General features: G+C 54.2%; 1 protein-coding gene across 14 annotated transcripts in view; it reads right to left on the reverse strand.

Moving 5' to 3' along the window:
* Positions 1 to 20,330, reverse strand: part of WNK2 (WNK lysine deficient protein kinase 2) — a 132,082-nt gene that overhangs the window by 6,089 nt on the left and 105,663 nt on the right. For 7 of the 14 annotated variants that reach the window (XM_055271895.2, XM_055271886.2, XM_055271894.2 and 4 more), the window contains 5 exons: positions 16,142 to 16,356; positions 14,950 to 15,141; positions 14,059 to 14,157; positions 7,435 to 7,479; positions 5,686 to 5,942 (listed from right to left, as the gene is read on the reverse strand). In XM_055271895.2, the coding sequence (XP_055127870.1) occupies positions 5,686 to 5,942; positions 7,435 to 7,479; positions 14,059 to 14,157; positions 14,950 to 15,141; positions 16,142 to 16,356 (808 nt within the window). Of the gene's footprint in view, positions 1 to 4,245; positions 5,550 to 5,685; positions 5,943 to 7,434; positions 7,480 to 14,058; positions 14,158 to 14,949; positions 15,142 to 16,141; positions 16,357 to 20,330 lie in introns of those variants that run through there. The other 7 variants (XM_063636223.1, XM_055271893.2, XM_063636224.1 and 4 more) reach the window with 6 other exon arrangements.

The following is a 20,330-nucleotide window of genomic DNA, read 5'->3' on the forward strand; positions in this document are numbered from 1 at the left end:
TGGAGTGCAGTGGCATTATCTCGGCTCACTGCAGCCTTGACCTCCTGGGCTCAAGCGATCCTCTCACCTCAGCCTCTTTAGTAGCTGTAACTATAGGTATGCACCACCATGCCTAGCTGTTTTTTTATTATTTTTTTTTTTTGAGACGGAGTTTTGCTCTTGTCGCCCAGGCTGGAGTGCAATGGCACAATCTCAGCTCACTGCAACCTCTGCCTGCTGGGTTCAAGCGATTCTCCTGCCTCAGCCTCCCGAGTAGCTGGGATTACAGAAGCCCACCACCATGCTGGGCTAATTTTTTTTTTTTTACTTTTAGTAGAGACAAGGTTTCACCATGTTGGCCAGGCTGGTCTTGAACTCCTGACCTCAGGTGCTCCACCCGCCTCGGCCTCCCAAAGTGCTGGGATTACAAGTGTGAGCCACTGCACCCGGCAGCCCAGCTAATTTTTGTACTTTTTGTAGAGATGGGGTTTTGCCATATTGCAAAGGCTGGTCTTGAACTCCTGGACTCAATCAATCCATCTGCCTCAGCCTCCCTAAATGCTGGGATTACAGGTGTGAGCTACCATGGCCAGCCATTTATTTCTTATTTTTATCTTTTAATTCCATTTTTCTGTGAACTTTTGGAAGCCCCCTTGTATATGACAAAAGATATATAATGAACTCCCACAAATCAATAATAAAAAGATAAACAAATCAACTTTTAAATGGTCACTATCCTTGACCAGACACTTTTAAAAAGATGGCTGATAAGAATATGAAAACGTGCTCTAAGGCAAATTAAACAATAATGAGAAACCTACTACTAGACCTCAAATTCTTTTTGCAAATAAACTTTCAACTACAATGTCCTACACAGAATATTTAAAAAGTCACCAGAAAAGACAAGGCAATATAAAGAAAAACTAGGACAAAGAGCAAACCAAAACTAAAATATATTATGTGAAGGAGATACAAGATAGAGAATTTTGGTAAAGAGTTAGCAACTATTCTTTTTTAAGATACAGCAGATGTGGTTAAAAAAAAAATTCAACTGAAAAACACAATAACCCAAATTAAAAACTGAATGGATAGGTTTAACAGCAGTTTAGACACAAAGAAAAATTTAGTGACCTAAAATCTAAAGCAAATAAAACAGGAAGGTATGACTTATTCAAAGGAAAATATTTAACTGACAGAAACATCCCCAAGGAAGCCTAGACATTGGACTTAGTAAACAAAGGCTTTAAATCAACTGTCTTAAATGTGCTCAAAGAACTCCAGGAAGCCATGGACACAGAACTACAGGAAGTCAGGAAAATCACACAGGAACAAAATGAGGATATCAACAGATAGGAATTATGAAGGGGATCAAGTGGAACTAGAAGAGCTGAAAACAATAATAACTGACATGTACAAATTCATTAGAGGGGTTCACCGGCAGATCTGAGCAGGCAGAATAAAGAATCAGCAAGCTGGAAACACTTACAGTGGAAATGATAGTATGAGGAGCAGAGTGGACAGAGCCAGAGGGGTCTGTGGTCCACCATGAAGTGGATGAGTAAAACGTTACGGGAGTCACAGGAGAGGAGAGCCCAGAGATGAAGGCTAACTCTTATGCTGCAGTGACTCTCCACAAGGGGGCCAAGACCATTCAAGGGGGAAAGCAGTTTTCAACAACAACTGCTGGGAAAACTGGATATGCACATACCAAAAAAAGAAGGTGGAGCCCTGCCTTGCCTCACAAAAATCAACTCTATCCCAGCACTTTGGGAGGCCGAGGTGGGCGGATCACAAGCTCAAGGGATCGAGACCATTCTGGCCAACATGGTGAAATCCCGTCTCTACTAAAAATAAAATAAAAAAATTAGCTGGTGCAAGCCTGTAGTCCCAGCTACTTGGGAGGCTGAGGCAGGAGAATTGCTTGAACCCGGGAGGCGGAGGTTGCGGTGAGCTGAGATCACGCCACTGCACTCCAGCCTGGCGACAGAGTGAGAGACAATCTCAGGAAAAAAGAAAAAAAAAATCAACTCTAAATGGACCAAAGTTCTAAATGTCAAAGCGAAAACCAGAAAACTCTTAGTAGAAAACTTAAGGAAAAGGTTTCACAACATTGGATTTGGCAGTGATTTCCTGGATATTACACTAAAGGCATAGGCAACAAATGAAAACAAGACAAATTTTAAAACTTTCATGCATCCAAAGGCACTATCAACAGATCATATATCTGATAAGGGATTAATATCTGGATTATGCAGAAAATTCCTAAAACTCAACAATGAAAAAAAACAAGCTGATTCAAACATTGGCAGAAGACTTCAATAAATACTTCTTCAGGGAAGACATAGAAACAGCCAATAAGCACATGAAAAGCTGCTCAATATCACTACTCAATTAGGAAAATGTAAAGCAAAACCACAAGATACCACTTCACACCTGAGAGGATGGCTACCATCAAAAACCAGAAAGGATGGCTGAACGCGGTGGTGCATGGTGGCTCACGCCTGTAATCCCAGCACTTTGGGAGGCCGAGGTGGATCACTTGAGGTCAGGAGTTCGAGATCAGCCTGACCAACATGGTGAAACCCTGTCTCTACTAAAAATACAAAAATCAGCTGGCCGTGGTGGCAGACACCTAGAATCCCAGCTACTCAGGAGGCAGAAGAATTGCTTGAACCTAGAGGGTAGAGGTTACAGTGAGCCGAGATCGTGCCATTGCACTCTAGCCTGGGTGAAAGAGCAAAACTCTGTCTCAAAAAAAAAAAAAAAAAAAAAAAAAATCCCAGAAAGGAAATCTGTTGGCACAGATGTGGAGATACTGGAACCTTTGTGCACTGTTAGTGGAAATGTTAAATGCTATAGCTGTTACTGAAAACAGTTCCTCGAAAAACTATCATACAATTACCATATGATCTAGCAATTCCACTTCTGGGTTTATATCCAAAAGGATAAAAGCAGGGTCTTGAAGGGATGCATGTACACCTATGTTCACAGCAGATTAATAACAGCTAAAAGATGGAAGCCACCCAAGCGTCCACTGACAGAACTGACAATCCCGTAACAGGATTCCACTGAGAATGGATGTGGTACACAGATACAGTGAACTATCACTCAGCCTTCAAAGGAAAGGAAATTCGGACATGCTACAACATGGATGTCATCAAGGGTGCCCTTGGAGGACATTTTGCTAAGTGGAATAAGCCAGTGGAAAAAGACAGATACTGTGTGATTCCACTCTATGAGGTACATAGAGGAGTCAAAGTCGGAGAGACCAGAAGCAGAATGGAAGTTGCCAGGGGCTGGGGGAGGGACAATAGCGAGTTATTGTTTAATGGGTACAGAGTTTCACACAATAAAAAGAGATGAACAGTGGTGGTGGCTGCACAGTATTCTGAATTTATTTTTGAGACAGAGTCTTGCTCTGTCACCCAGGCTGGAGTACAGTGGTGCGATCATAGTTCACTGCAGCCTCCAACTCCTGGGCTCCAGCGATCCTCCCACCTCAGCCTCCCAGGTGGCTGGGACCACAGGCATGTGCAACCATGCCTGGCTGATTTTAAAAAGTTCTGATACATACTACAACATGGATGCACCTTGAAAACATTGTATCAAATGAAATAAACCATTCACCAAAGCGCACATACTGTATGATTCCATTTCTATGAGGTACTTAGAGTAGTCAAAGTCGTAGAGACAGAAAGAAGGATAGAGGCTACCAAGGCCTGGGAAACCAGAAGTGCCAGAGAGGGGGCTGAGGAACTAGTGTTTAATGGGGACAGAGTTTGCCATGACAAAAATAAAAGTTTAAAAAAACCCTTAATACTTAAAAAGAATCCAGAACATCTGAACAACAGTTAGCTCTGCTAATCCTGAACACTGATATAGCTGGAGCCCAGGCAGCAGAGATGAGCCTGCCCAGGCTCCAGATGCAGCCTCGCGGAGCTGTGGGGCCATGTTCAGGATTCCTGACTTTGTCCTAGAATAATGCGGTTCCACTGAGAATAAATTTGAGGACTCAGACTGGCGGAGGTGTACCTGTCAAGAGGACCCTGCAGTCATTCAGAACAGAAGTCACAGTGGCGGAGGTGTACCTGTCAAGAGGACCCTGCAGTCGTGCAGAACAGAAGTCACAGTGGCGGAGCTTGGGAGTGTGGATGTGGAGAGAAGGAAACAGATTCAGCTCCAGCATCACTGGAACAGCAACAAAGACTGACAGCTGGGTCAAGAGCCAGTCCTGGAAGATCTCCACGGACCGAAAGCACTAAGTCTGCTCTCCTACCACAATGCAGCCACATGAAAACACACTGACAAAGGGTCATCTGAACTAACAACCACACTTACTTCAAATAGCAACAGAAATTATAAAATATTTTCAAACAAAGGTTAATGAAAATGCTGCACATACTTTTGGGATGCAGCTAAAACCATTAGTGGGCACTTTATAGACTTGAATGCCTACATTGTAACGGAAAGCCTAGAAATCAATGAACATACCGTAAGAAACTTTACAGAACAACAAAATTCACCGAAAGATAGAAGACAAGAAATAATAAAATAAATTAATGAAACACACAATAAAGACTACCAAACACAAAATGTGTTCTTTGAATAATTCAGGCTAATAAAATGTACACCCCTAAGGAGACTGCATAAAGAAAGAGAGAAAGAGCAAAGGAGAGGCAGAGAGAGAGGAGGCAGAAATCACCAACATCAGGAATGAAATCAAGACATCACTATAAATCCTGCAAATGGAAAAAATAATAGCTATTATGGATACTTTTATGGCAATTAATTTAAAATTTTAGATAAATTTAGAGGAGAGATACCAATTGCCAGAAAGGCAGAATTTAACAAAACGAAACAGAAAATCCAAATGGTGTTAAAAGTGTAGAAGAAATTGAATCCATATAACAAATGTACCCTCAAGGAATGGTGTGTGATAAATACAGCAAAAATGTCAATTAGAGTCGTACGTAGTGGGTCCTATGGATGTTCACAGTAGAATATTCAACTTTTCTGTGTGTCTGAAAAATTTTAAGGTAAAAGATCATAGAGGAAAGTATCCCATGCTAAAAAATACAAAAACAAAACTCCAGCCCAGATGGCCTCACGAATGACCTTTACTAAATATTTGAGATAGAAATAACACTAGTCTTCCACAAACCCCTCCAGAAAGCTGAAAAACAGCAGATGCTTCTCCAACTCGTGCTGACATCAAACAAGTTAGGTGTGAAAACCTAGGACAGCAGGTCCTCACTTCCGCCCCACATTGGCTCAGGTGTGTGTGAGCTACGGCCCGACGCTGGTGTCACTTGGGTGAGATGCACACCTGCCCTGGTCTCCAGCCTGGGCACAAACAGAACTCAGGCAGAGGTGGGCCTGTCCACCAAGACCAGGGCTACCTGTTCTGAGTGCGGGGCTCAGGCTGCCCAGGCTGGGGCTGCTGCTGTATCTGAGCTGTGGAGTCACAGCCCCGGCCTGGCCTGGCCTGTCCTTTCCACCTGCCAGCTGCGGAGCTGTGGGTGCGTCGCTCACCTCCCAATCTGTAAAGTGGAGAAGCCTAGTTCTTGGGGCTGTGGGGAGAATGAACTCAGATCATGAAAATGAAGAGCTTAACTGGACACCCCTCTGCCACACAGGGTGCTAGCAAATGCTGGAGGCAAGGCAACCCCACCCCAGAAGCACCCACCCTGCCCGCCCCGCACTCACAGCCCGCGCCTCGCCAGGGGCAGCCCAGCCTGCCTGGGCCTCCATGTCTTGCAGCTTCTGGGTCTGCTTCAGCTGGTTGAGCGTGGGCTTCAGCTGTGCGGCCCCCACCGTCTTGCTTGTCCATTCGTCCACCAGCTTGTGCAGGTCGTCCGTGAAGGTGCCCTTCTTGTTGTTGCTGTTGTTCACCTGCGCCTGGACGTGCAGGGCGGGCTGGGGGCCTGGCTCAGGACCTGGGGCCAGGCTGCTGGTGGAGGACCCTGGGGAGTCACACACAGGCCAGGATTGGTGACGCCACATACGCGCCCAGGCCCCCAGTGGGCTGGCCGCATTCGTTCTTACGTGACAGCTGAGACAATGGTCTCACTTGGGCCAGGCAGCACCTTGCTTCAAGAGGCGGTCGGATTAAGGGGCCTGGCTGCCCAGGGTCAGACATGGTGGGGCATTTCCATGGGCTGTGCCAGGTGGCCGTCACCCACCTCAGAAGCCAGGCCAGGGGACAGGACCCTGCAGCAGCCGGCAGCCTCTGCTCAGCATCCACTCTGTGCCCACCGCTGCCCGTCCCCAGACTCACGTGTGAGAGAGCTCAGGAAACTCCTGGCACAGCCAGACACACTGGGCTTCAGAGTCACGGTGCCTAGAGTCAGGTTCCTCGGGCTCTCTCTGGCCTGTGCATCCTCAGCCGTAACATGAGGACGTGGGACGGTGGAGTACCCTGTGCAGAGCACTCAGCACGCGGCTGGCTGGCCTGCAGGCAGCCCCCTGGCCTGCGGGAAAATGCCTGCCAGGGCTGCCTGACTTGCATTCCCATGAATTTTAATGGTCTGGTTGTTTGGAATTCCAGACGTAGAAATGGTCCTGACCAGCGCATTCGAGGAAGGTATTCATAAAGGGTACCCGTGCCTGGGGCTGCCTGACGCGGCCCCACCAGCTCCTGCCGTGGGCTGCGGCCAACGCCCTGCTGCAGGAGGGCGCTGGGAGCCGCTCTGCTGACCATTAGCACACCAGAGCACTCGGCTGCTTCATTCAAAGCGTTTTTTTAAGGGACCAAAATGAGACTTTAAAATTTCTAAATCATACCCTTTCCACGCAACACATGTAATTTCGGGTTGGCAATTTTGAATAAGCCAATTTAAAAATTTTCTGCATAGAAAAACAACCTAATGACCATCTCTTCAAACAAGCTGTCCCAAAATGTAGTGGACTTTAGTGGCTAGCAATGAAAAAGCACAGACACAGACAATTAAAAATTAGTGATGAGATTTGACACACATGGAGCTATTCCTACATGAAAGGTTCAGCCAGAAAAGAAAAAAAATTTTTTTGAGAGAGAAAGATGAGAGAGAGGTGAGTGGCCCAGGGAGACTAATACCCACTCAGTCCTGGCATCTCTCCTTGTGGGGAGGCACTCATCTTTAGGACTTCAAGGAAATACTCATTCCTACGGTTTTGGAAAAGGAGCCAATTAATGATTGGCAATTTGCGGGTGTTCCGGGGAAGGATAAGCCCGTTAGATGTGAACTGGCGAGACCGCACAAACTCTAGGCGCCACGGAGACACACGGGGGAGCCGAGGGCAGCGATCCCGCCAGGCAGAAGCAAAGCGGTGCCCGGCTGAGAGGCATGGAGCAGGCGCAGGGCAGGCACAGGGCAGGCCCACGCCCGCCCGGCCGCGGGAACCCTGATGTGAGCTAGCTACGAGAAAGCCCATGCGATGAGAGAGGACAAAGGGGGAAAAAACCCGGATAATTACTACTGCTGTGTTCTTTGCCTAGGCAGAGACGCTTCAGGGCAGACCCTGCAAGGGAAAAAGAAACGACACAAGACCACAGGGTTAGGCAGAACAGCACACACCGGGACACGCTACCACACTAAGCAAAAGTCGTCAGTGTGCAGGGAGGGGCAGACAGGCAGCAGTTCAGAGAGATGGCCGACCCGGCCAGGGGAAACGGGGCAGCCCCCGGAGAGAGGGTGCAGGCTCCCACGAGCTTCGCCGAGGGGGCAGAGGTGCCAGGGCCAAGCCCCTAAGCTTCAGGGAGAAGTGTTTGTTTCTAGAAGCATATTCTAAGAAAAGTAAAAGAGAAAGAAAAAAGCAAAAAAAAAAAAAAAAAAAGAAAAAAGCAAAGCACACCGCTTGGCTTTCAAACATCAGGCTTCTGGGAGCCCCACTGATGGAGGCAGGACACCCTGCTGAGAGTCGGCCATGGGAGCTCTGGAATGGAGCTGGGCACGGCCAGGCTTGGCCGCCGAAGCCCATCGGAGGTTTTCCAAGTGCAAAAAGATACATTGTTTTGCAGGTTGGAGGCCAAGTCTGGATCTCAGATGGCTGCCTCAGATGAGGTCAGCGGCAGGTGTTGAGTAGGGGACCCGAGGGTTTCTATCTAGGGGCTGACCTCAATGTCTAGGGACACTGCCGCCTCATTAACAAGTCAGTATCCACAAGGGGTAGGGCAAGGCCTCAGCCTGGAACATTTCTGGCCTCCTTGTAATTGGGACCGCCACTAAACTGACTGGTCCCAACTACCCAGAGGCCACCTGGAGTACATTGAATGCAATGTCCTAGCCAGTCAGTGCCCAGCCTGGTGGGGACAAGGTCCCCGGGGTAGGCTCGGCCGGAAGGTGCGGCCATCCCCGTTTATCCTATAGGCAGGCAGAGCTGGGATGGGCAAGCACAGGCTCAGACTTCCTCAAGGTCACTCGGCAAAGCTGCACTAGCACGGAGGCTGTCTACACTCCAGCCCACAGCCCCTTGCCAAGAGCACACTCCCTCCACAGCAGGAACACGCTCCTCAGCGCTGTTCCCGGGAGACCTAAAAAGAAGCGACTCTGATCTTCCAGGGACTCAGAAAACCTGGCAACGTCTGCCTTCCTTCTCAGGGCTCATGCCTCCTGCCTCGGGGGTCAGCGGGCAACTTGTCATCCAGCTCCTTGGCCCAAGCTCGGCCTGAGTTGTGCATCTGGGACTTGGAAACCTAGCTCAACTATTTTTAGTCCATTCTGTCTGTCCCTGAGCTAGTGTGGGGAAAGGTGAGGTGGCGTTCTGTCGCAGACCTTACTATTCAAATAAAAAGGAGGGAGCCCAGCAGGAGGGATCCAGGCCAGTGGGCTCTGGGTGAGCAGCTCCGAAGGGCTGTTCCCTGGCTGCTCTGTTCTGAGATGAAACCCTGCTAGGAACACACAGCTGATATCCCCTCGATGGCTCACTGAAGTTTGCAGGGGAGGTACAGCTGGTTTTCTGTAGTGCAGGAGGGGCCCCTGAAGTCTGTGATGCAGCCTAGGCTGGGATCCAGTATGTAGGGGCACTGGGTGAGCACCAATTTCCCTGGCAGGCTTTGTGGGGGGCTGTAGCCCATGGTCCCATGTAGACAGTCCTAAGCCAGGTGCTTCAAAAAGCTGCTCTGTGCCTATCTGGCAGGTCTTGGTGCGGCTGGAACTCTACATTCAAGGCTAATTCCTGGCTGTTGCCATGCTGGGAAGAACACCAAACAGGCCGGCTTCCGGCTGGGAACCACCAGAGGGAGCCTGGACCTGCGATCAGAGCTGGGACTCACTCACTGACTTTGGGAACCTGGGGTCTGGAGTGTCTGGAGGACACAGCACCTGCTCAGAGCCAGGGAGCATCCCTGGCCCACGGAGGCCTCCATGGACCCTTCCTAAACTTGGGCCCCAGTGACCAGTGTGCAGACGGCTCCTAGACCTCCAGATAAACTGATGGGTGCCAGCCTTTCAAGGCCATGCTGTCCGACGCCACTCACTGCAGACAACTGGGCTGGGGCAGAGACCTCCCCACACTCTGGACAGCCCTGCCCGTCCTTAGGTGGCTCCTTAGTCCACCTCTCCAGAGCCTCGGCCTCGATTGGGCCCTGCCCCTCACTTGCCCACCATGCAGATGGCACCCAAAGACAGCCCCCACCTGGCCCCCTGCCGCTTGCTATGTGCCAGGACAAGCACCCCCACCTCCTGTCCATAAGGCAGCAACAGGAGAACAAAGGAAACTTTCAGGAGGCTGTCGATTGACGCCAGGCCCACCTCAGTCTCCCTGTGGGGCTTCCATCCCCAGCCAGGCCCAGGAAGAGGCGGTGCCAAGGCCCTGGACTGCTCAGTGGTGCTGGGGCGGGGGCTTGGCGGCCTCGTCCCAGCTGTTGGGGGATCCGCTGCTTTCTTCCCAGAATGTAAAAGTGGCAGCACACAGGACGACAGGAGGGCCAGCTCTTGGACTTGGCATCTCCTGCTTTTGTGCAGCCAACATCAGCTGAAGCCCCCCAAGCACAAGTGGAGGCTCCCTCCCCACTCCAGCCCTGATTTGCTGTGGCACAAAAACAGCCTGCTCTTGGGTCAACAGCCCTGCCCTCTGGGTAGCCCGAGCACCTGCCCCATCCAGACCCTCAGCCTGTGGCCAAGAAGACATCTCAACCATGAAGGATTCAAACTGAGGGTGTGTGCCTGGGACAGGGGGACTAAAAAGCGGTCAGCCCCTGAGCGATCCGTCACATTCGCTTTTCACCTCACAGGGCTCCATACTGCCCAGGAGCCCACAGGACAGCCGGGGCAGCCCACCTCCCGTCACAGGCGCCCTGGCGGCTTCACCTCAGTTCCCCACGACTTCCCGCGCACCTTCAGGTGGGTCAGCCCCCACCGTGGTCAGCACTGGCTCCCTTTTCTCACACAGGAGAACAATGGACATCCAGGGACAAAACCCCTTTTAAGGTGTCTACGTATTGAACAACCATGTTCTTGAGCCAAAAACTGTCCACAAAGCATGCATTGGGAAGCAGGATCTGCCTCAGCTCTGCCCAGGGAGACCTGGGGCTGTTTTCATGTTGCCTTGAGCTAAATGACCCCACACTGCACTAGGCCCCATTGCCCACAGGCCTGTTCCAAAGACAGCCCACAGTGGTATGCAGCACTGACCACCCTGGCTGCAGAGGTCAGGGCCTGGTGGGCGCAGTGCAGGGTGGGGGCCCTCCTCTCTGGATGCCCTCCGCCCCGAGGCCTCCTGAACACCTGCTGCAAAGGGCCTCACTGAGCACGCACTCTCTCCCCACCAGGAGGGATGAAAGCATTCCACGGTGGGAGAAGGCCTAGAAGGCATTGTGCAGTAACACTGGAGGGTCCCCGAGCCAAACATGCTGCAGCCAACAGCCAATGTGGAGAAAACCCAAAGAGAGAACAGCGTGCAGAAAGAAAGGCCCACAGGGTGCCAGCACCTGCCCGGTCAGGTGGGAAGATCCAGAAGGACCCCAGCTTCTGACCAGCAGAACCAACAGAACCGCGACCAGAGGTGCCATCTCAGCATCTGCACCTGACCCTCCTCCCTGGCTCCAAGGCCAACATCCCTTAGAATGCACTGGGCCAGGTGCGGTGGCTCACACCTATAATCCCAGCACTTTGGGAGGCCAATGTGGGTGGATTGCTTGAGCCCAGGAGGTCTAGACCAGCCTAGGCAACATGGTGAGACCCTGTCTCTACTAAAAATACAAAAAAGTAGCTGGGTGCGGTGGTGCAGACCTGTGGTCCCAGCTACTTGGGAGGCTGAGGCGAGAGGATTGCTTGAGTCAGCAAAGCGGAGGTTGCAGTGAGCTGAGATCTTGCCACTGCACTCCAGTCTGGGTAACAGAGCGAGACTTTGTCTCAAAAAAAAAAAAAAAAATACTGCTCTGGGGCACTGGGTCATGTGAGCTCCCCACAGCATCTGCTGACCACAAGGGGGCATCTGCAAGCTGGGTGAGAGGTCTGTGCCAAGGGGCCCAGCTCACAGGGGTTCCAAGCAGGGCCTTGCACTCCCTAGGGGTCTGTCCACCTGCTGCTCCCGGCCTCCTTGCTTTATTCCGTCCTGCACCTTGAGTCAGCTCGGGCCTCTGGAGGTGCCTGCTGCACTGCCCTGCTCTATCCCTGGGCACAGCCACCTGGGCACCTGCAGCCCATCCTCTGGCCTGGCCTCAACCCACCCTGCCTGGGGCCGTTTCATCTTCTCTGACCTTCACAGAGGCCAGGATCCTTCTATACTTCAAAATTTAACACATTTTGTTTTCCTGGAACTGTTTCTCTTCCAGGAAGTGGGGGTGCCCCACACCAGGGCAGTGAGCTGAAAGCTCTCCCTAGGCTTGAGGGAGCGAAGGCTGGGCTGGCTGGGCCAGCTGCCCCTCCCTAGCTGCATCTTGGCATCCACCCTGCTCCTCCTCTACTTGCAGGGCGACCCCCAACCCCTCGGCGTCTTCCATGCACCGACCTCAGCGTCTTCCTAGCCCATCTGCTCACACTACCCCTGCCTGCATCTCTCCCTCCCGGCCTCCAAGCCCGGCGCAATCCCACGGCCTCCGCCCAAGTCCTCAGCCTCTCAGCGCTCACAGGGCTGCCCCCACCCCTGCAGTCTTTCCCCTGGAGGTGCTTGGTCTCTTCACAGACCCCACAGCTCTCCCTTCTCTTTTGGGCTGCCCTGTGGGTTTACCCATGAGCAGCAGATGTGCCGGTGGATGGCTCAACAAGAAGTCCAGCCTCCACAGCCCAGGGGCACAGAGACAGGAGAGGCCAGTCCCAGCCACATCCCAGTAGAGTGGCAGAGACTTCAGAGGCCTGGAGCTGATCCAGACAGGGCTTGAGAGGCGCCCAGGGCAGAGGCCCACCTCTGGGCTCTCCCCGGCCAGCAACTTCAGAGTGTGAGGGAATTGGGGGAGACATTATGGCCCAAAAAGACTAAGACCAAGACTTGCCTGATGGGGGCTACGCCGTGAAAACAAGCAATACCACAAAACACAGCACAGGGGTGGAAGTGGGGCCTGGGTAGGCGCCATACCTAACACCAACGCCCTGCACTGAGTCTCCCAGGTGCCCCAGATCGAGCCGCACATGCAGGAGCCGGAAGAGGAGCAGCAAGTGAGGCACAAGGCCAGCAGGGCCGGGAACCGGCTGTGGAGAAGGAACCAGAGACGCAGGGGTGGGGGTGGGGGGGAAGGCGCCCACCCCTCCCCAGATTCAACTCAGCAACTCACCAGACACCAGGCCACCCAGACCCCCAGACCAACAGCCCAGACGACACGGTGGCCGAAACAGGGCAGCCTGCTAACTGATGAATGGGAAGCCCTGGGAAGGCCCTGGCATTTCTACATGGCCCTTGTGTCCTCGACTTGCCTGCCTGGAGAATGATGACCCACGTGGACCTCTGATGGGGTGGGTGGATGGCAGTGGACGCCTCCCATGGGCATGGCCTCTGGCTCCCAACAAGCACAATGTATCTTTATTGTACAAGCAAAAAGTCACGTGCCCCAAACCAGCATATCCAATCCAATTGTTAAAAAGCTTAATTTTCCTGTTAAAAAGACAAAAGCCTAAAAATCTCACAGCTTTTGGTTCATTGGCCGATTGTCCTGAGGGTTAAAAACAAACTGCATGCTTTGGGATGGCCCCAAGCAGGCAGAGCCTTCCCTGGAGATGGAGTTCCTGGGCACTAACTGTGTTCCAGGGCATCTGAGCAAGGCTGGGACTGGGTTTTGGCTTAGTAGTGATTGGAGGAACTGCATCATTGACTTCATCCCTGCGGTCACGGGAGGTCATAGGAAAATACAGCAACTAAAGTGCTCCCACTGGCTGGAGGAGGAGGAGGAGCCGGCCAGGCAGGACGCATGCTCCGAAGAAGAGCTGCCCAGGCAGCCGTCACTCTCCTGTTTGGGGTTGGAGACAGCAGTGGGTGAGGAGCAATGACAGAGGGGACCAGACCTGCCCTTCCATTGGGGAGGGGCTGGGGAGGCCCGAACTGGAGCACGTTCTCTCAGCATTTCCACATGCAAGGCGCGGGGCAGTGGGTATGCAGGGACTGGGTGCTGGGATTTGGCCCTGGTACAGAAACCACGCCCTCCAGTGACCTTTAGAACCGTATAGGCTCGCTATGTGCATGTCTTCACAGTCCAGACACGCGTGACACACACTGTGCATCTGGAGGAGGTTGGGGTTGTCTTTTTGTTGTCGCTGGAACTGGGGACAGCAGACATGTATATTTGCCACAATTGCAACAGAAAAAAAAACTACGTCCAACATAAAAAAAATTAAATAAATGAGGTGACAAAAAAAATGCAAAGGGCTCCAGTCCTTCTGGGCAGTGGTGCCCGGGGCGGAAGGCAGGCCAGCCGCTGCACATGCTTTCCGTGCCCAGGCACCAGCCATGAGCATGCACACGCGCTGTGTGGGGCTGGGGGGTAGGTGCAGGCGGCCGCCGCTCCAGGGGACTGGCTCATGGGGTTCCACTTTGATATTAAATAGGTGACTTCGATGGGGTGGGGGAGGCATCCTATGAAATGTATGAAAGGTAATGAAGACAGGGAGGGGTTGGGGGGAGAAAACCAAGGGCCAGGAGGTGATAAAATACAAAAGAACAAATACAGACAGATGGACACAGATACGGGTCCACTGAGGAATCGAGCACGAGGTTTGCTACTAGACTTATAGGTCACTCTCTCAGACGTTGGGTGGTAAACCGTCCAGCCTGCAAATGAATATAAAGGGAAGAAAACAAAGAGACACTCATCAAGTACAGGTTGCTGCGATTCCTCCTCCACACCAAAAGCCACACCAGCCTCGTCACTTAACATCCACGGCTCCATCTAGCCCAGCCCGGAGCACCAAAGCCACTGACCATGTAATGGGAAGGAGGCAGCGGGAGAGCAGAAGAGAAGCAGCCCGGAGAGGGGCGGGCAGGGTGGGGTGGGCGGGGCGGGGCGGCTTCATGGTCACCATGATTTCTCTGGACAGAGATGGTGAGGACAGGAGAGCACCTTATTGAGCAGCTGCTGCTGTCCACGCAGCGTTGACGATAGAATTTCCTCCTCAAGGCCAAACTCCCAGCTCGAAAGCTGTGCCCTCGTCCCCCCAGCCGTCCCTCTGGACTTTGGAAGGACCCGGTGTTTAGCACCATCTGGCTCCGCTGTGGGGGTGGGGGTGGGGCAGCCAGTGCCTGGGAACTGGCGCCGGAGCACACAGCCGGATGCCAGGTCCCCTGCCCTCCCCAGTCCTAGCCACTTCCCCGAGGTCCGCTCTAGCAAAGCATCACCTCCCCCTGAGCTGCTTACAAGCAAGACTTGGTGGTGGTTGGGACAATTCCATTCCTTTCATCCAAAGACTACGTCTTTTTTTTTTTTTCCTCCTTTTTAAAAGAAGCCTCTCAACAGCCTTTGCCACAGCTTGCAACCCCTCTACACAATACGGGCGTGCTCCTGGGGACACCACTGAGGCCCTACGTGGCTAGCACATGCTCGGAGACAGGCAAGCTGGAAATCACCTTGGCCACGCGCTCCGCCTCCATCACTGGCTAAGCCGGAGCAGATGTCCGAAGACAGGGAGGCCCGGACGGAGCAGGGCTGCTGGGTCTGCACTGCCTTCCCGCTCAGGCCCGTGCTGTCTGCAGTGAGCCCCGCACTGGCTTGGGCAGGGTCCTTAGCGGGAGGGCCTCTGCTGGAGTCAGCCAAGTGACCTGGGCGGGGGGAGAAGAGGCGACAGGCACGATGAGGCGCCGCCGGGTCGGGGCCGTGTGGATTGAGTCTGTTCTGCCTGCTCGTTGCTGGGTGACCTTGGGGAAGCTCACGTCTCCTGCAGACCACAGGCACATGGCCACATCTCCCACAGAGGGGTGATGGGGAAGAGCAAAGAAAGTGCCCAGTCTCTACCAGCCCCCACTGCCGTGCTGGACTTGTGTTGAGCAAATATAGTGACAGAAGATACACCCAGGCACACAGTGGCCTGTGTACTTCTCATCTCAGTCTTCCCTTAGCTCTGGGAACTGTCTCTGAATTCGTGTAATGGGTATAATTCGTGGCTGTGTGCCCTGAAGGTTGTGGGCTTATAGTGAGCTAACGGTGGCTTGCCTGGCATGCTTGGGGACTTGGGCTCACAGGGGCTCCAGCCTAGAGTGCCAGGGCTCTCGACCAGCAAGCAGGCTGCAGTGCTGCTCAGGAGGCCTCAGGAAGCCCTGACATGCAGGGACAGGGCTGGTGGCTGCCTGGGGCCAGGCCAGTGCCACTCAATGACTAGGTGTCACCTTTAACAAGACTGGGAAATCAACACCGTCCTCCCGTCCTCCCCCAGCACCTAACGACAGCTGCTCGGCTGGCACACACCCGAGAAATGGGTCAAAGGAAGCAGCCACCATCCATCCACGCAGTGCCCTGCAGAGGAGCAGGTGAGGGAGGGCAGCCTGAGCTTCCCTGGCACAGCCCGCAGCCTAGGGTCTCAGGCCCAGCACTGAGCAGCCCCTGCCCACTCACGGGTCTTGCCTCTCTGCATGAGGACAGAGGACCAGGGCTGCCTTCATGCTGCAATGACTCCCCTCTCCAGGGAAAGGAGATTCAGTAAGGAGACAACCCCGAGTGGTCTTCCAGGTCCGAGGGTGTCACACCTGCACAGAGCCTACCTCCCAGGCTCACTCGGGTGTCCCCAGGCCCACTCCCATTCCAGCCCTGCACCCGGAGGCCGACCTGTGCTGGAGGCCACGACCTTGAGCTGCCGCACCAGGGGGTTCAGCAGCTTGCCCGCCTTCAGCTTGCTCTTGCTGGCTTTTCTCCGGCGGCCAGTGGGGGGTGCCGTGTGGAAGAAGCCCACGTTGGGGGGCAGTGGCTTGCCCAGGCGGCGGTACAGAGCCTCGATCTCCTGCTTCTGCTGGCTCTGCAACTCCGAGATCTCCTTCAGGTGCCTGCAGGAGGGCACAGGAGGGAGCGCTGGTGGGCTTCCTCGGTGCTTCCAACACCGCCAGCCTCCAGGAGGGAGGCGGCGTGGGAGAACACGGGGTGCAGGATGGGTGCCCTGCCTGTGCCTTGGCCTGGGCCATTCAAAGGGCCACACAGGGGCTGTAAAATGACACTGTTTGTTCATATCTAAATGGGGATGTGCCAAGGTGGTGGGCCTCTGGCATCGACGTGCCCAACAGCACAGGCCAGGCTAAGGAGCCTCAAACTTCCAAATACCCAGACTCAGAATGCTTACATTGATACTTGCAATGAAAATCCCAAACATGAACACAGGTAAGGGGAAATCAGCAGGTGCCAGGCACCGGAGACCGCCTCCATTTATCAGGCAAATGTGTGTTATTTCCTCCACAGGGGAAACAGAGAGTGGAAGCCAGCTCAGACCAATGCAACACGGCATGATTAAGTCAGTGAGACACTCACTCCAGGGGCCACACCACACCATATGTGAGCCCACTGCGACGAGTCCCATACCACCCTGCAGGTGAAATGCAGGTGGGTCACTGGCCATGGGCAAGGGCACAGTCTAGAACTGCCGAGGCAAGAGGAGGATGCTGAGGGGAGGATGCAGAGGGGAGGATGCGGAGGGGTGGATGCAGAGGGGAGGATGTGGAGGGGAGGATGTGGAGGGGAGGATGGGGAGAGGAGGATGGGGAGGGGAGGACGCAGAGGGGAGGACACCGAGGGGAGGAAGCCAAGAGGAGGATGCTGAGAAGAGGATGTGGAGGGGAAGATGCAGAGGGGAGGAAGGTGAAAGGAGGATGCGGAGGGGTGGATGGGGAGGGGAGGATGCAGAGGGGAGGAAGCCAAGGGTAGGAGGCCGAGGGGATGCAGAGGGGAGGAAACAGAGGGGAAGAAGGTCAAGGGAGGTAGAATGGGGAGGAGAGGAGGCCGAAGGGAGGATGTGGAGGGGAGGAAGGTGAGGGAAGGATGGAGGGGGAGGAAGGTGAGGGGAGAATGGAGAGGGGAGAAAGGTGAGGGAAGGATGGAGGGGGAGGAAGTTGAGGCGAGGATGGAGAAGGGAGGATGAAGGAGGAGGAGGAAGGTGAGGGGAGGAAGGAGAGGGAGGAAGGAGAGGGAGGAAGATGAGGGGAGAATGGAGAGGGGAGGAAGGTGAGGGGAGGATGGGGAGGGGAGAAAGGTGAGGGGAGGATGGAAGGGAAGGAAGGTGAGGGGAGGATGGAGAGGGAATGATGGAGAAAAGAGGATGAAGGAGGAAGAAGGTGAGGGGAGGATGGAGAGGGAGGCATGGAGAGGGGAGAAAGGTGAGGGGAGGAGGCCAAGGGGAAGAAGGTGAGGGGAGGATGGAGGGGAAGGAGGGGGAGGGGAGGATGGAGGGGGAGGAAGGTAAGGGGAGGATGGAGGGGGAGGAAGGGGGGGAGGATGGAGGGGGAGGAAGGGGGGAGGATAGAGGGAGAGGAAGAGGAGGGGGGGATAGAGGGGGAGGAAGGTGAGGGAAGGATGGAGGGGGAGGAAGTTGAGGCGAGGATGGAGAAGGGAGGATGAAGGAGGAGGAGGAAGGTGAGGGGAGGAAGGAGAGGGAGGAAGGAGAGGGAGGAAGATGAGGGGAGAATGGAGAGGGGAGGAAGGTGAGGGGAGGATGGGGAGGGGAGAAAGGTGAGGGGAGGATGGAGGGGGAGGAAGGTGAGGGGAGGATGGAGGGGGAGGAAGGTGAGGGGAGGATGGAGGGGGAGGAAGGTGAGGGGAGGATGGAGGGGGAGGAAGGTGAGGGGAGGATGGAGGGGGAGGAAGGTGAGGGGAGGATGGATAAGGGAGGATGGAGGGGGTGGAAGATGAGGGGAGGAAGGTGAGAGTAGAAGGGAGAGGAGAGGACGGAGGGGGAGGAAGGTGAGGGGAGGATGGAGAGGGGAGGAAGGTGAGGGGAGGATGGAGGGGAGGAAGGTGAGGGGAGGATGGAGAGGGGAGGAAGGTGAGGGGAGGAAGGAGAGGGGAGGAAGCAGAGGGGAGAATGGAGAGGGAGGATGGTGAGGGGAGGATGGAGAGAGGAGGAAAGTGAGTTGAGGATGGAGAGGGGAGGAAAGTGAGGGGAAGATGGAGAGATGAGGAAGGTGAGGGGAGGATGGAGAGGGGAGTATGGAGAGGAGAGGATGGGGAGGGGAGGATGGGGAGGGGAGGAAGGTGAGGGGAGGATGGAGAGGGGAGGAAGGTGGGGGAGGAAGATGAGGGGAGGAAGGTGACGGGAGTATGGAGAGGAGAGGATGGGGAGGGGAGGATGGGGAGGGGAGGATGGGGAGGGGAGGGGAGGAGCTGGGCCTCCCTGCTGCATCACATTACTCTGAGCTTCTGCAAGGCCCAAGGCCACCCCAGGGGCCCCGGCTGGAGGCCCTGTAACCCCTTGCCTTCACCCTAAGTGCCCCTCCTCTTCCTTTGATGGCAAGGAAAACAGGTAGTTTTCAAGGTCAGAAATGAGGAAGCAAGTTCTGATTTTACTCTTGAATTTCAACATCTGCCACATAGGCTTTTTTTTTTTTTTTTAAAGACTTCCTCTAACTACTAAACAAAATAAATAAAAATAAAACTCTGAATGGCTTTCTCCCTACAAACACCAGAGAGACACAGCATCAGACGATCTTCTGGAAGGGAATACTATTTCAAGAGAGTGCTGACTGCCCCAGGGTTTGGGGAGTGGCTGCGCGGGCAGGGGAGCGTCTTATCCAGGCTGGAGCTTATCCAGGTTGGAACTCAGCTCCGAGGCTGCACCCACATGGTCCAGCTCCCGCAGTCCCAGCCTGCAACGTGGCTCCCACACAGGGGGTGCCCTGGACCACTCCAAGCTGTCCCTGGGCTGCTCACCACAGAGCCCCGTGGCCTGGGACGTCTGAAAGCACAGGCTGGGCTCAGCACAGGGCTCCTGGAGGCCTAGGAAACCCCAACACTCATGACAGAAATGCTGCAGTGAGGCACAGGCACCTCAGTATTCAGAGGGTTCAAATGAAAGCAAGGTTGGGGAGCTGCTGGCTACTGCCTATCAGATGCCAAGTCACCTCAATTCCCAGTTGAGGCTGAAAATCTTCCCCACCCTCTCCTAAATGGTCCCCACTTCCCTCTGGACTCCACGGCCCTCCCAGCATCCACTTCCTGTGCTTAGGCTCCCGGAACTCTCTCCTTTGAGGTGCTTCTTGTCCTCTCCCTGCCCTTTCCCTAGACCCCACCTGCCCCTGGCTCCCAATCACTTCTGCCATTTCTAGTCCCCACCCCGTTACCTCTACCCCTGGCCCCTGACAGGCTCCTGGCCCCTGTCACCCAGGATACAGGCTCTCCGAGCCTATAGCAGCTCCTCTCCCCAGTGTTCTCACATCCACACCTTCCTGCCCCCTACAAGCCTCTCTTCGTAGCAGCCACAGCTGGGGTGTGGCGCGGCAACATCTCAGCTCCCCTTTGTGCCTGCTGACCCTGACCACTGGCTCCCCAGGATGACATTCCTGCTGAGCAAATGTGCCCAGGATCTGGTGCCCTCTATCCCAAAAGGTTCTAGGTCATACCCACCTTGGGCTCCATCCACTCTCTGGCCTCCACCAAGGATCTGTCGGGCCATGTGGCCGATGGGGGCCACCTTCCTGGATGCCTCTAAGACCAGCAGTGATTCCACCCATCCCTGCCTTCCTGCCTCTCCCAGCAGCTCCAGTTCCCTCCTCGGTTCTCCATGAACACATAGACACTCACTATATCCTCAATGCACGGCACTGACCACCCCACCAGCCTGGACAGACACTCTCTTAGCCTCTGTGCATACGCTGTGCAGAGAGGGCTCGCAGGAGAGAAAGGAGATGTGCACGGCTCTTCCCACATAAGCCTATGATTTCCAACAGGACGCGACTTACAAACGTGCCTTCAGGCACTGGTGAATTTGGTGTCAGCCCTCCCATCCCGAAGGACATCTCAGTAACCCCCCGGCCGCAGC

Source organism: Symphalangus syndactylus, chromosome 3 (assembly GCF_028878055.3).
Source record: "Symphalangus syndactylus isolate Jambi chromosome 3, NHGRI_mSymSyn1-v2.1_pri, whole genome shotgun sequence".
In the NCBI taxonomy this organism is placed as follows: domain Eukaryota; kingdom Metazoa; phylum Chordata; class Mammalia; order Primates; family Hylobatidae; genus Symphalangus; species Symphalangus syndactylus.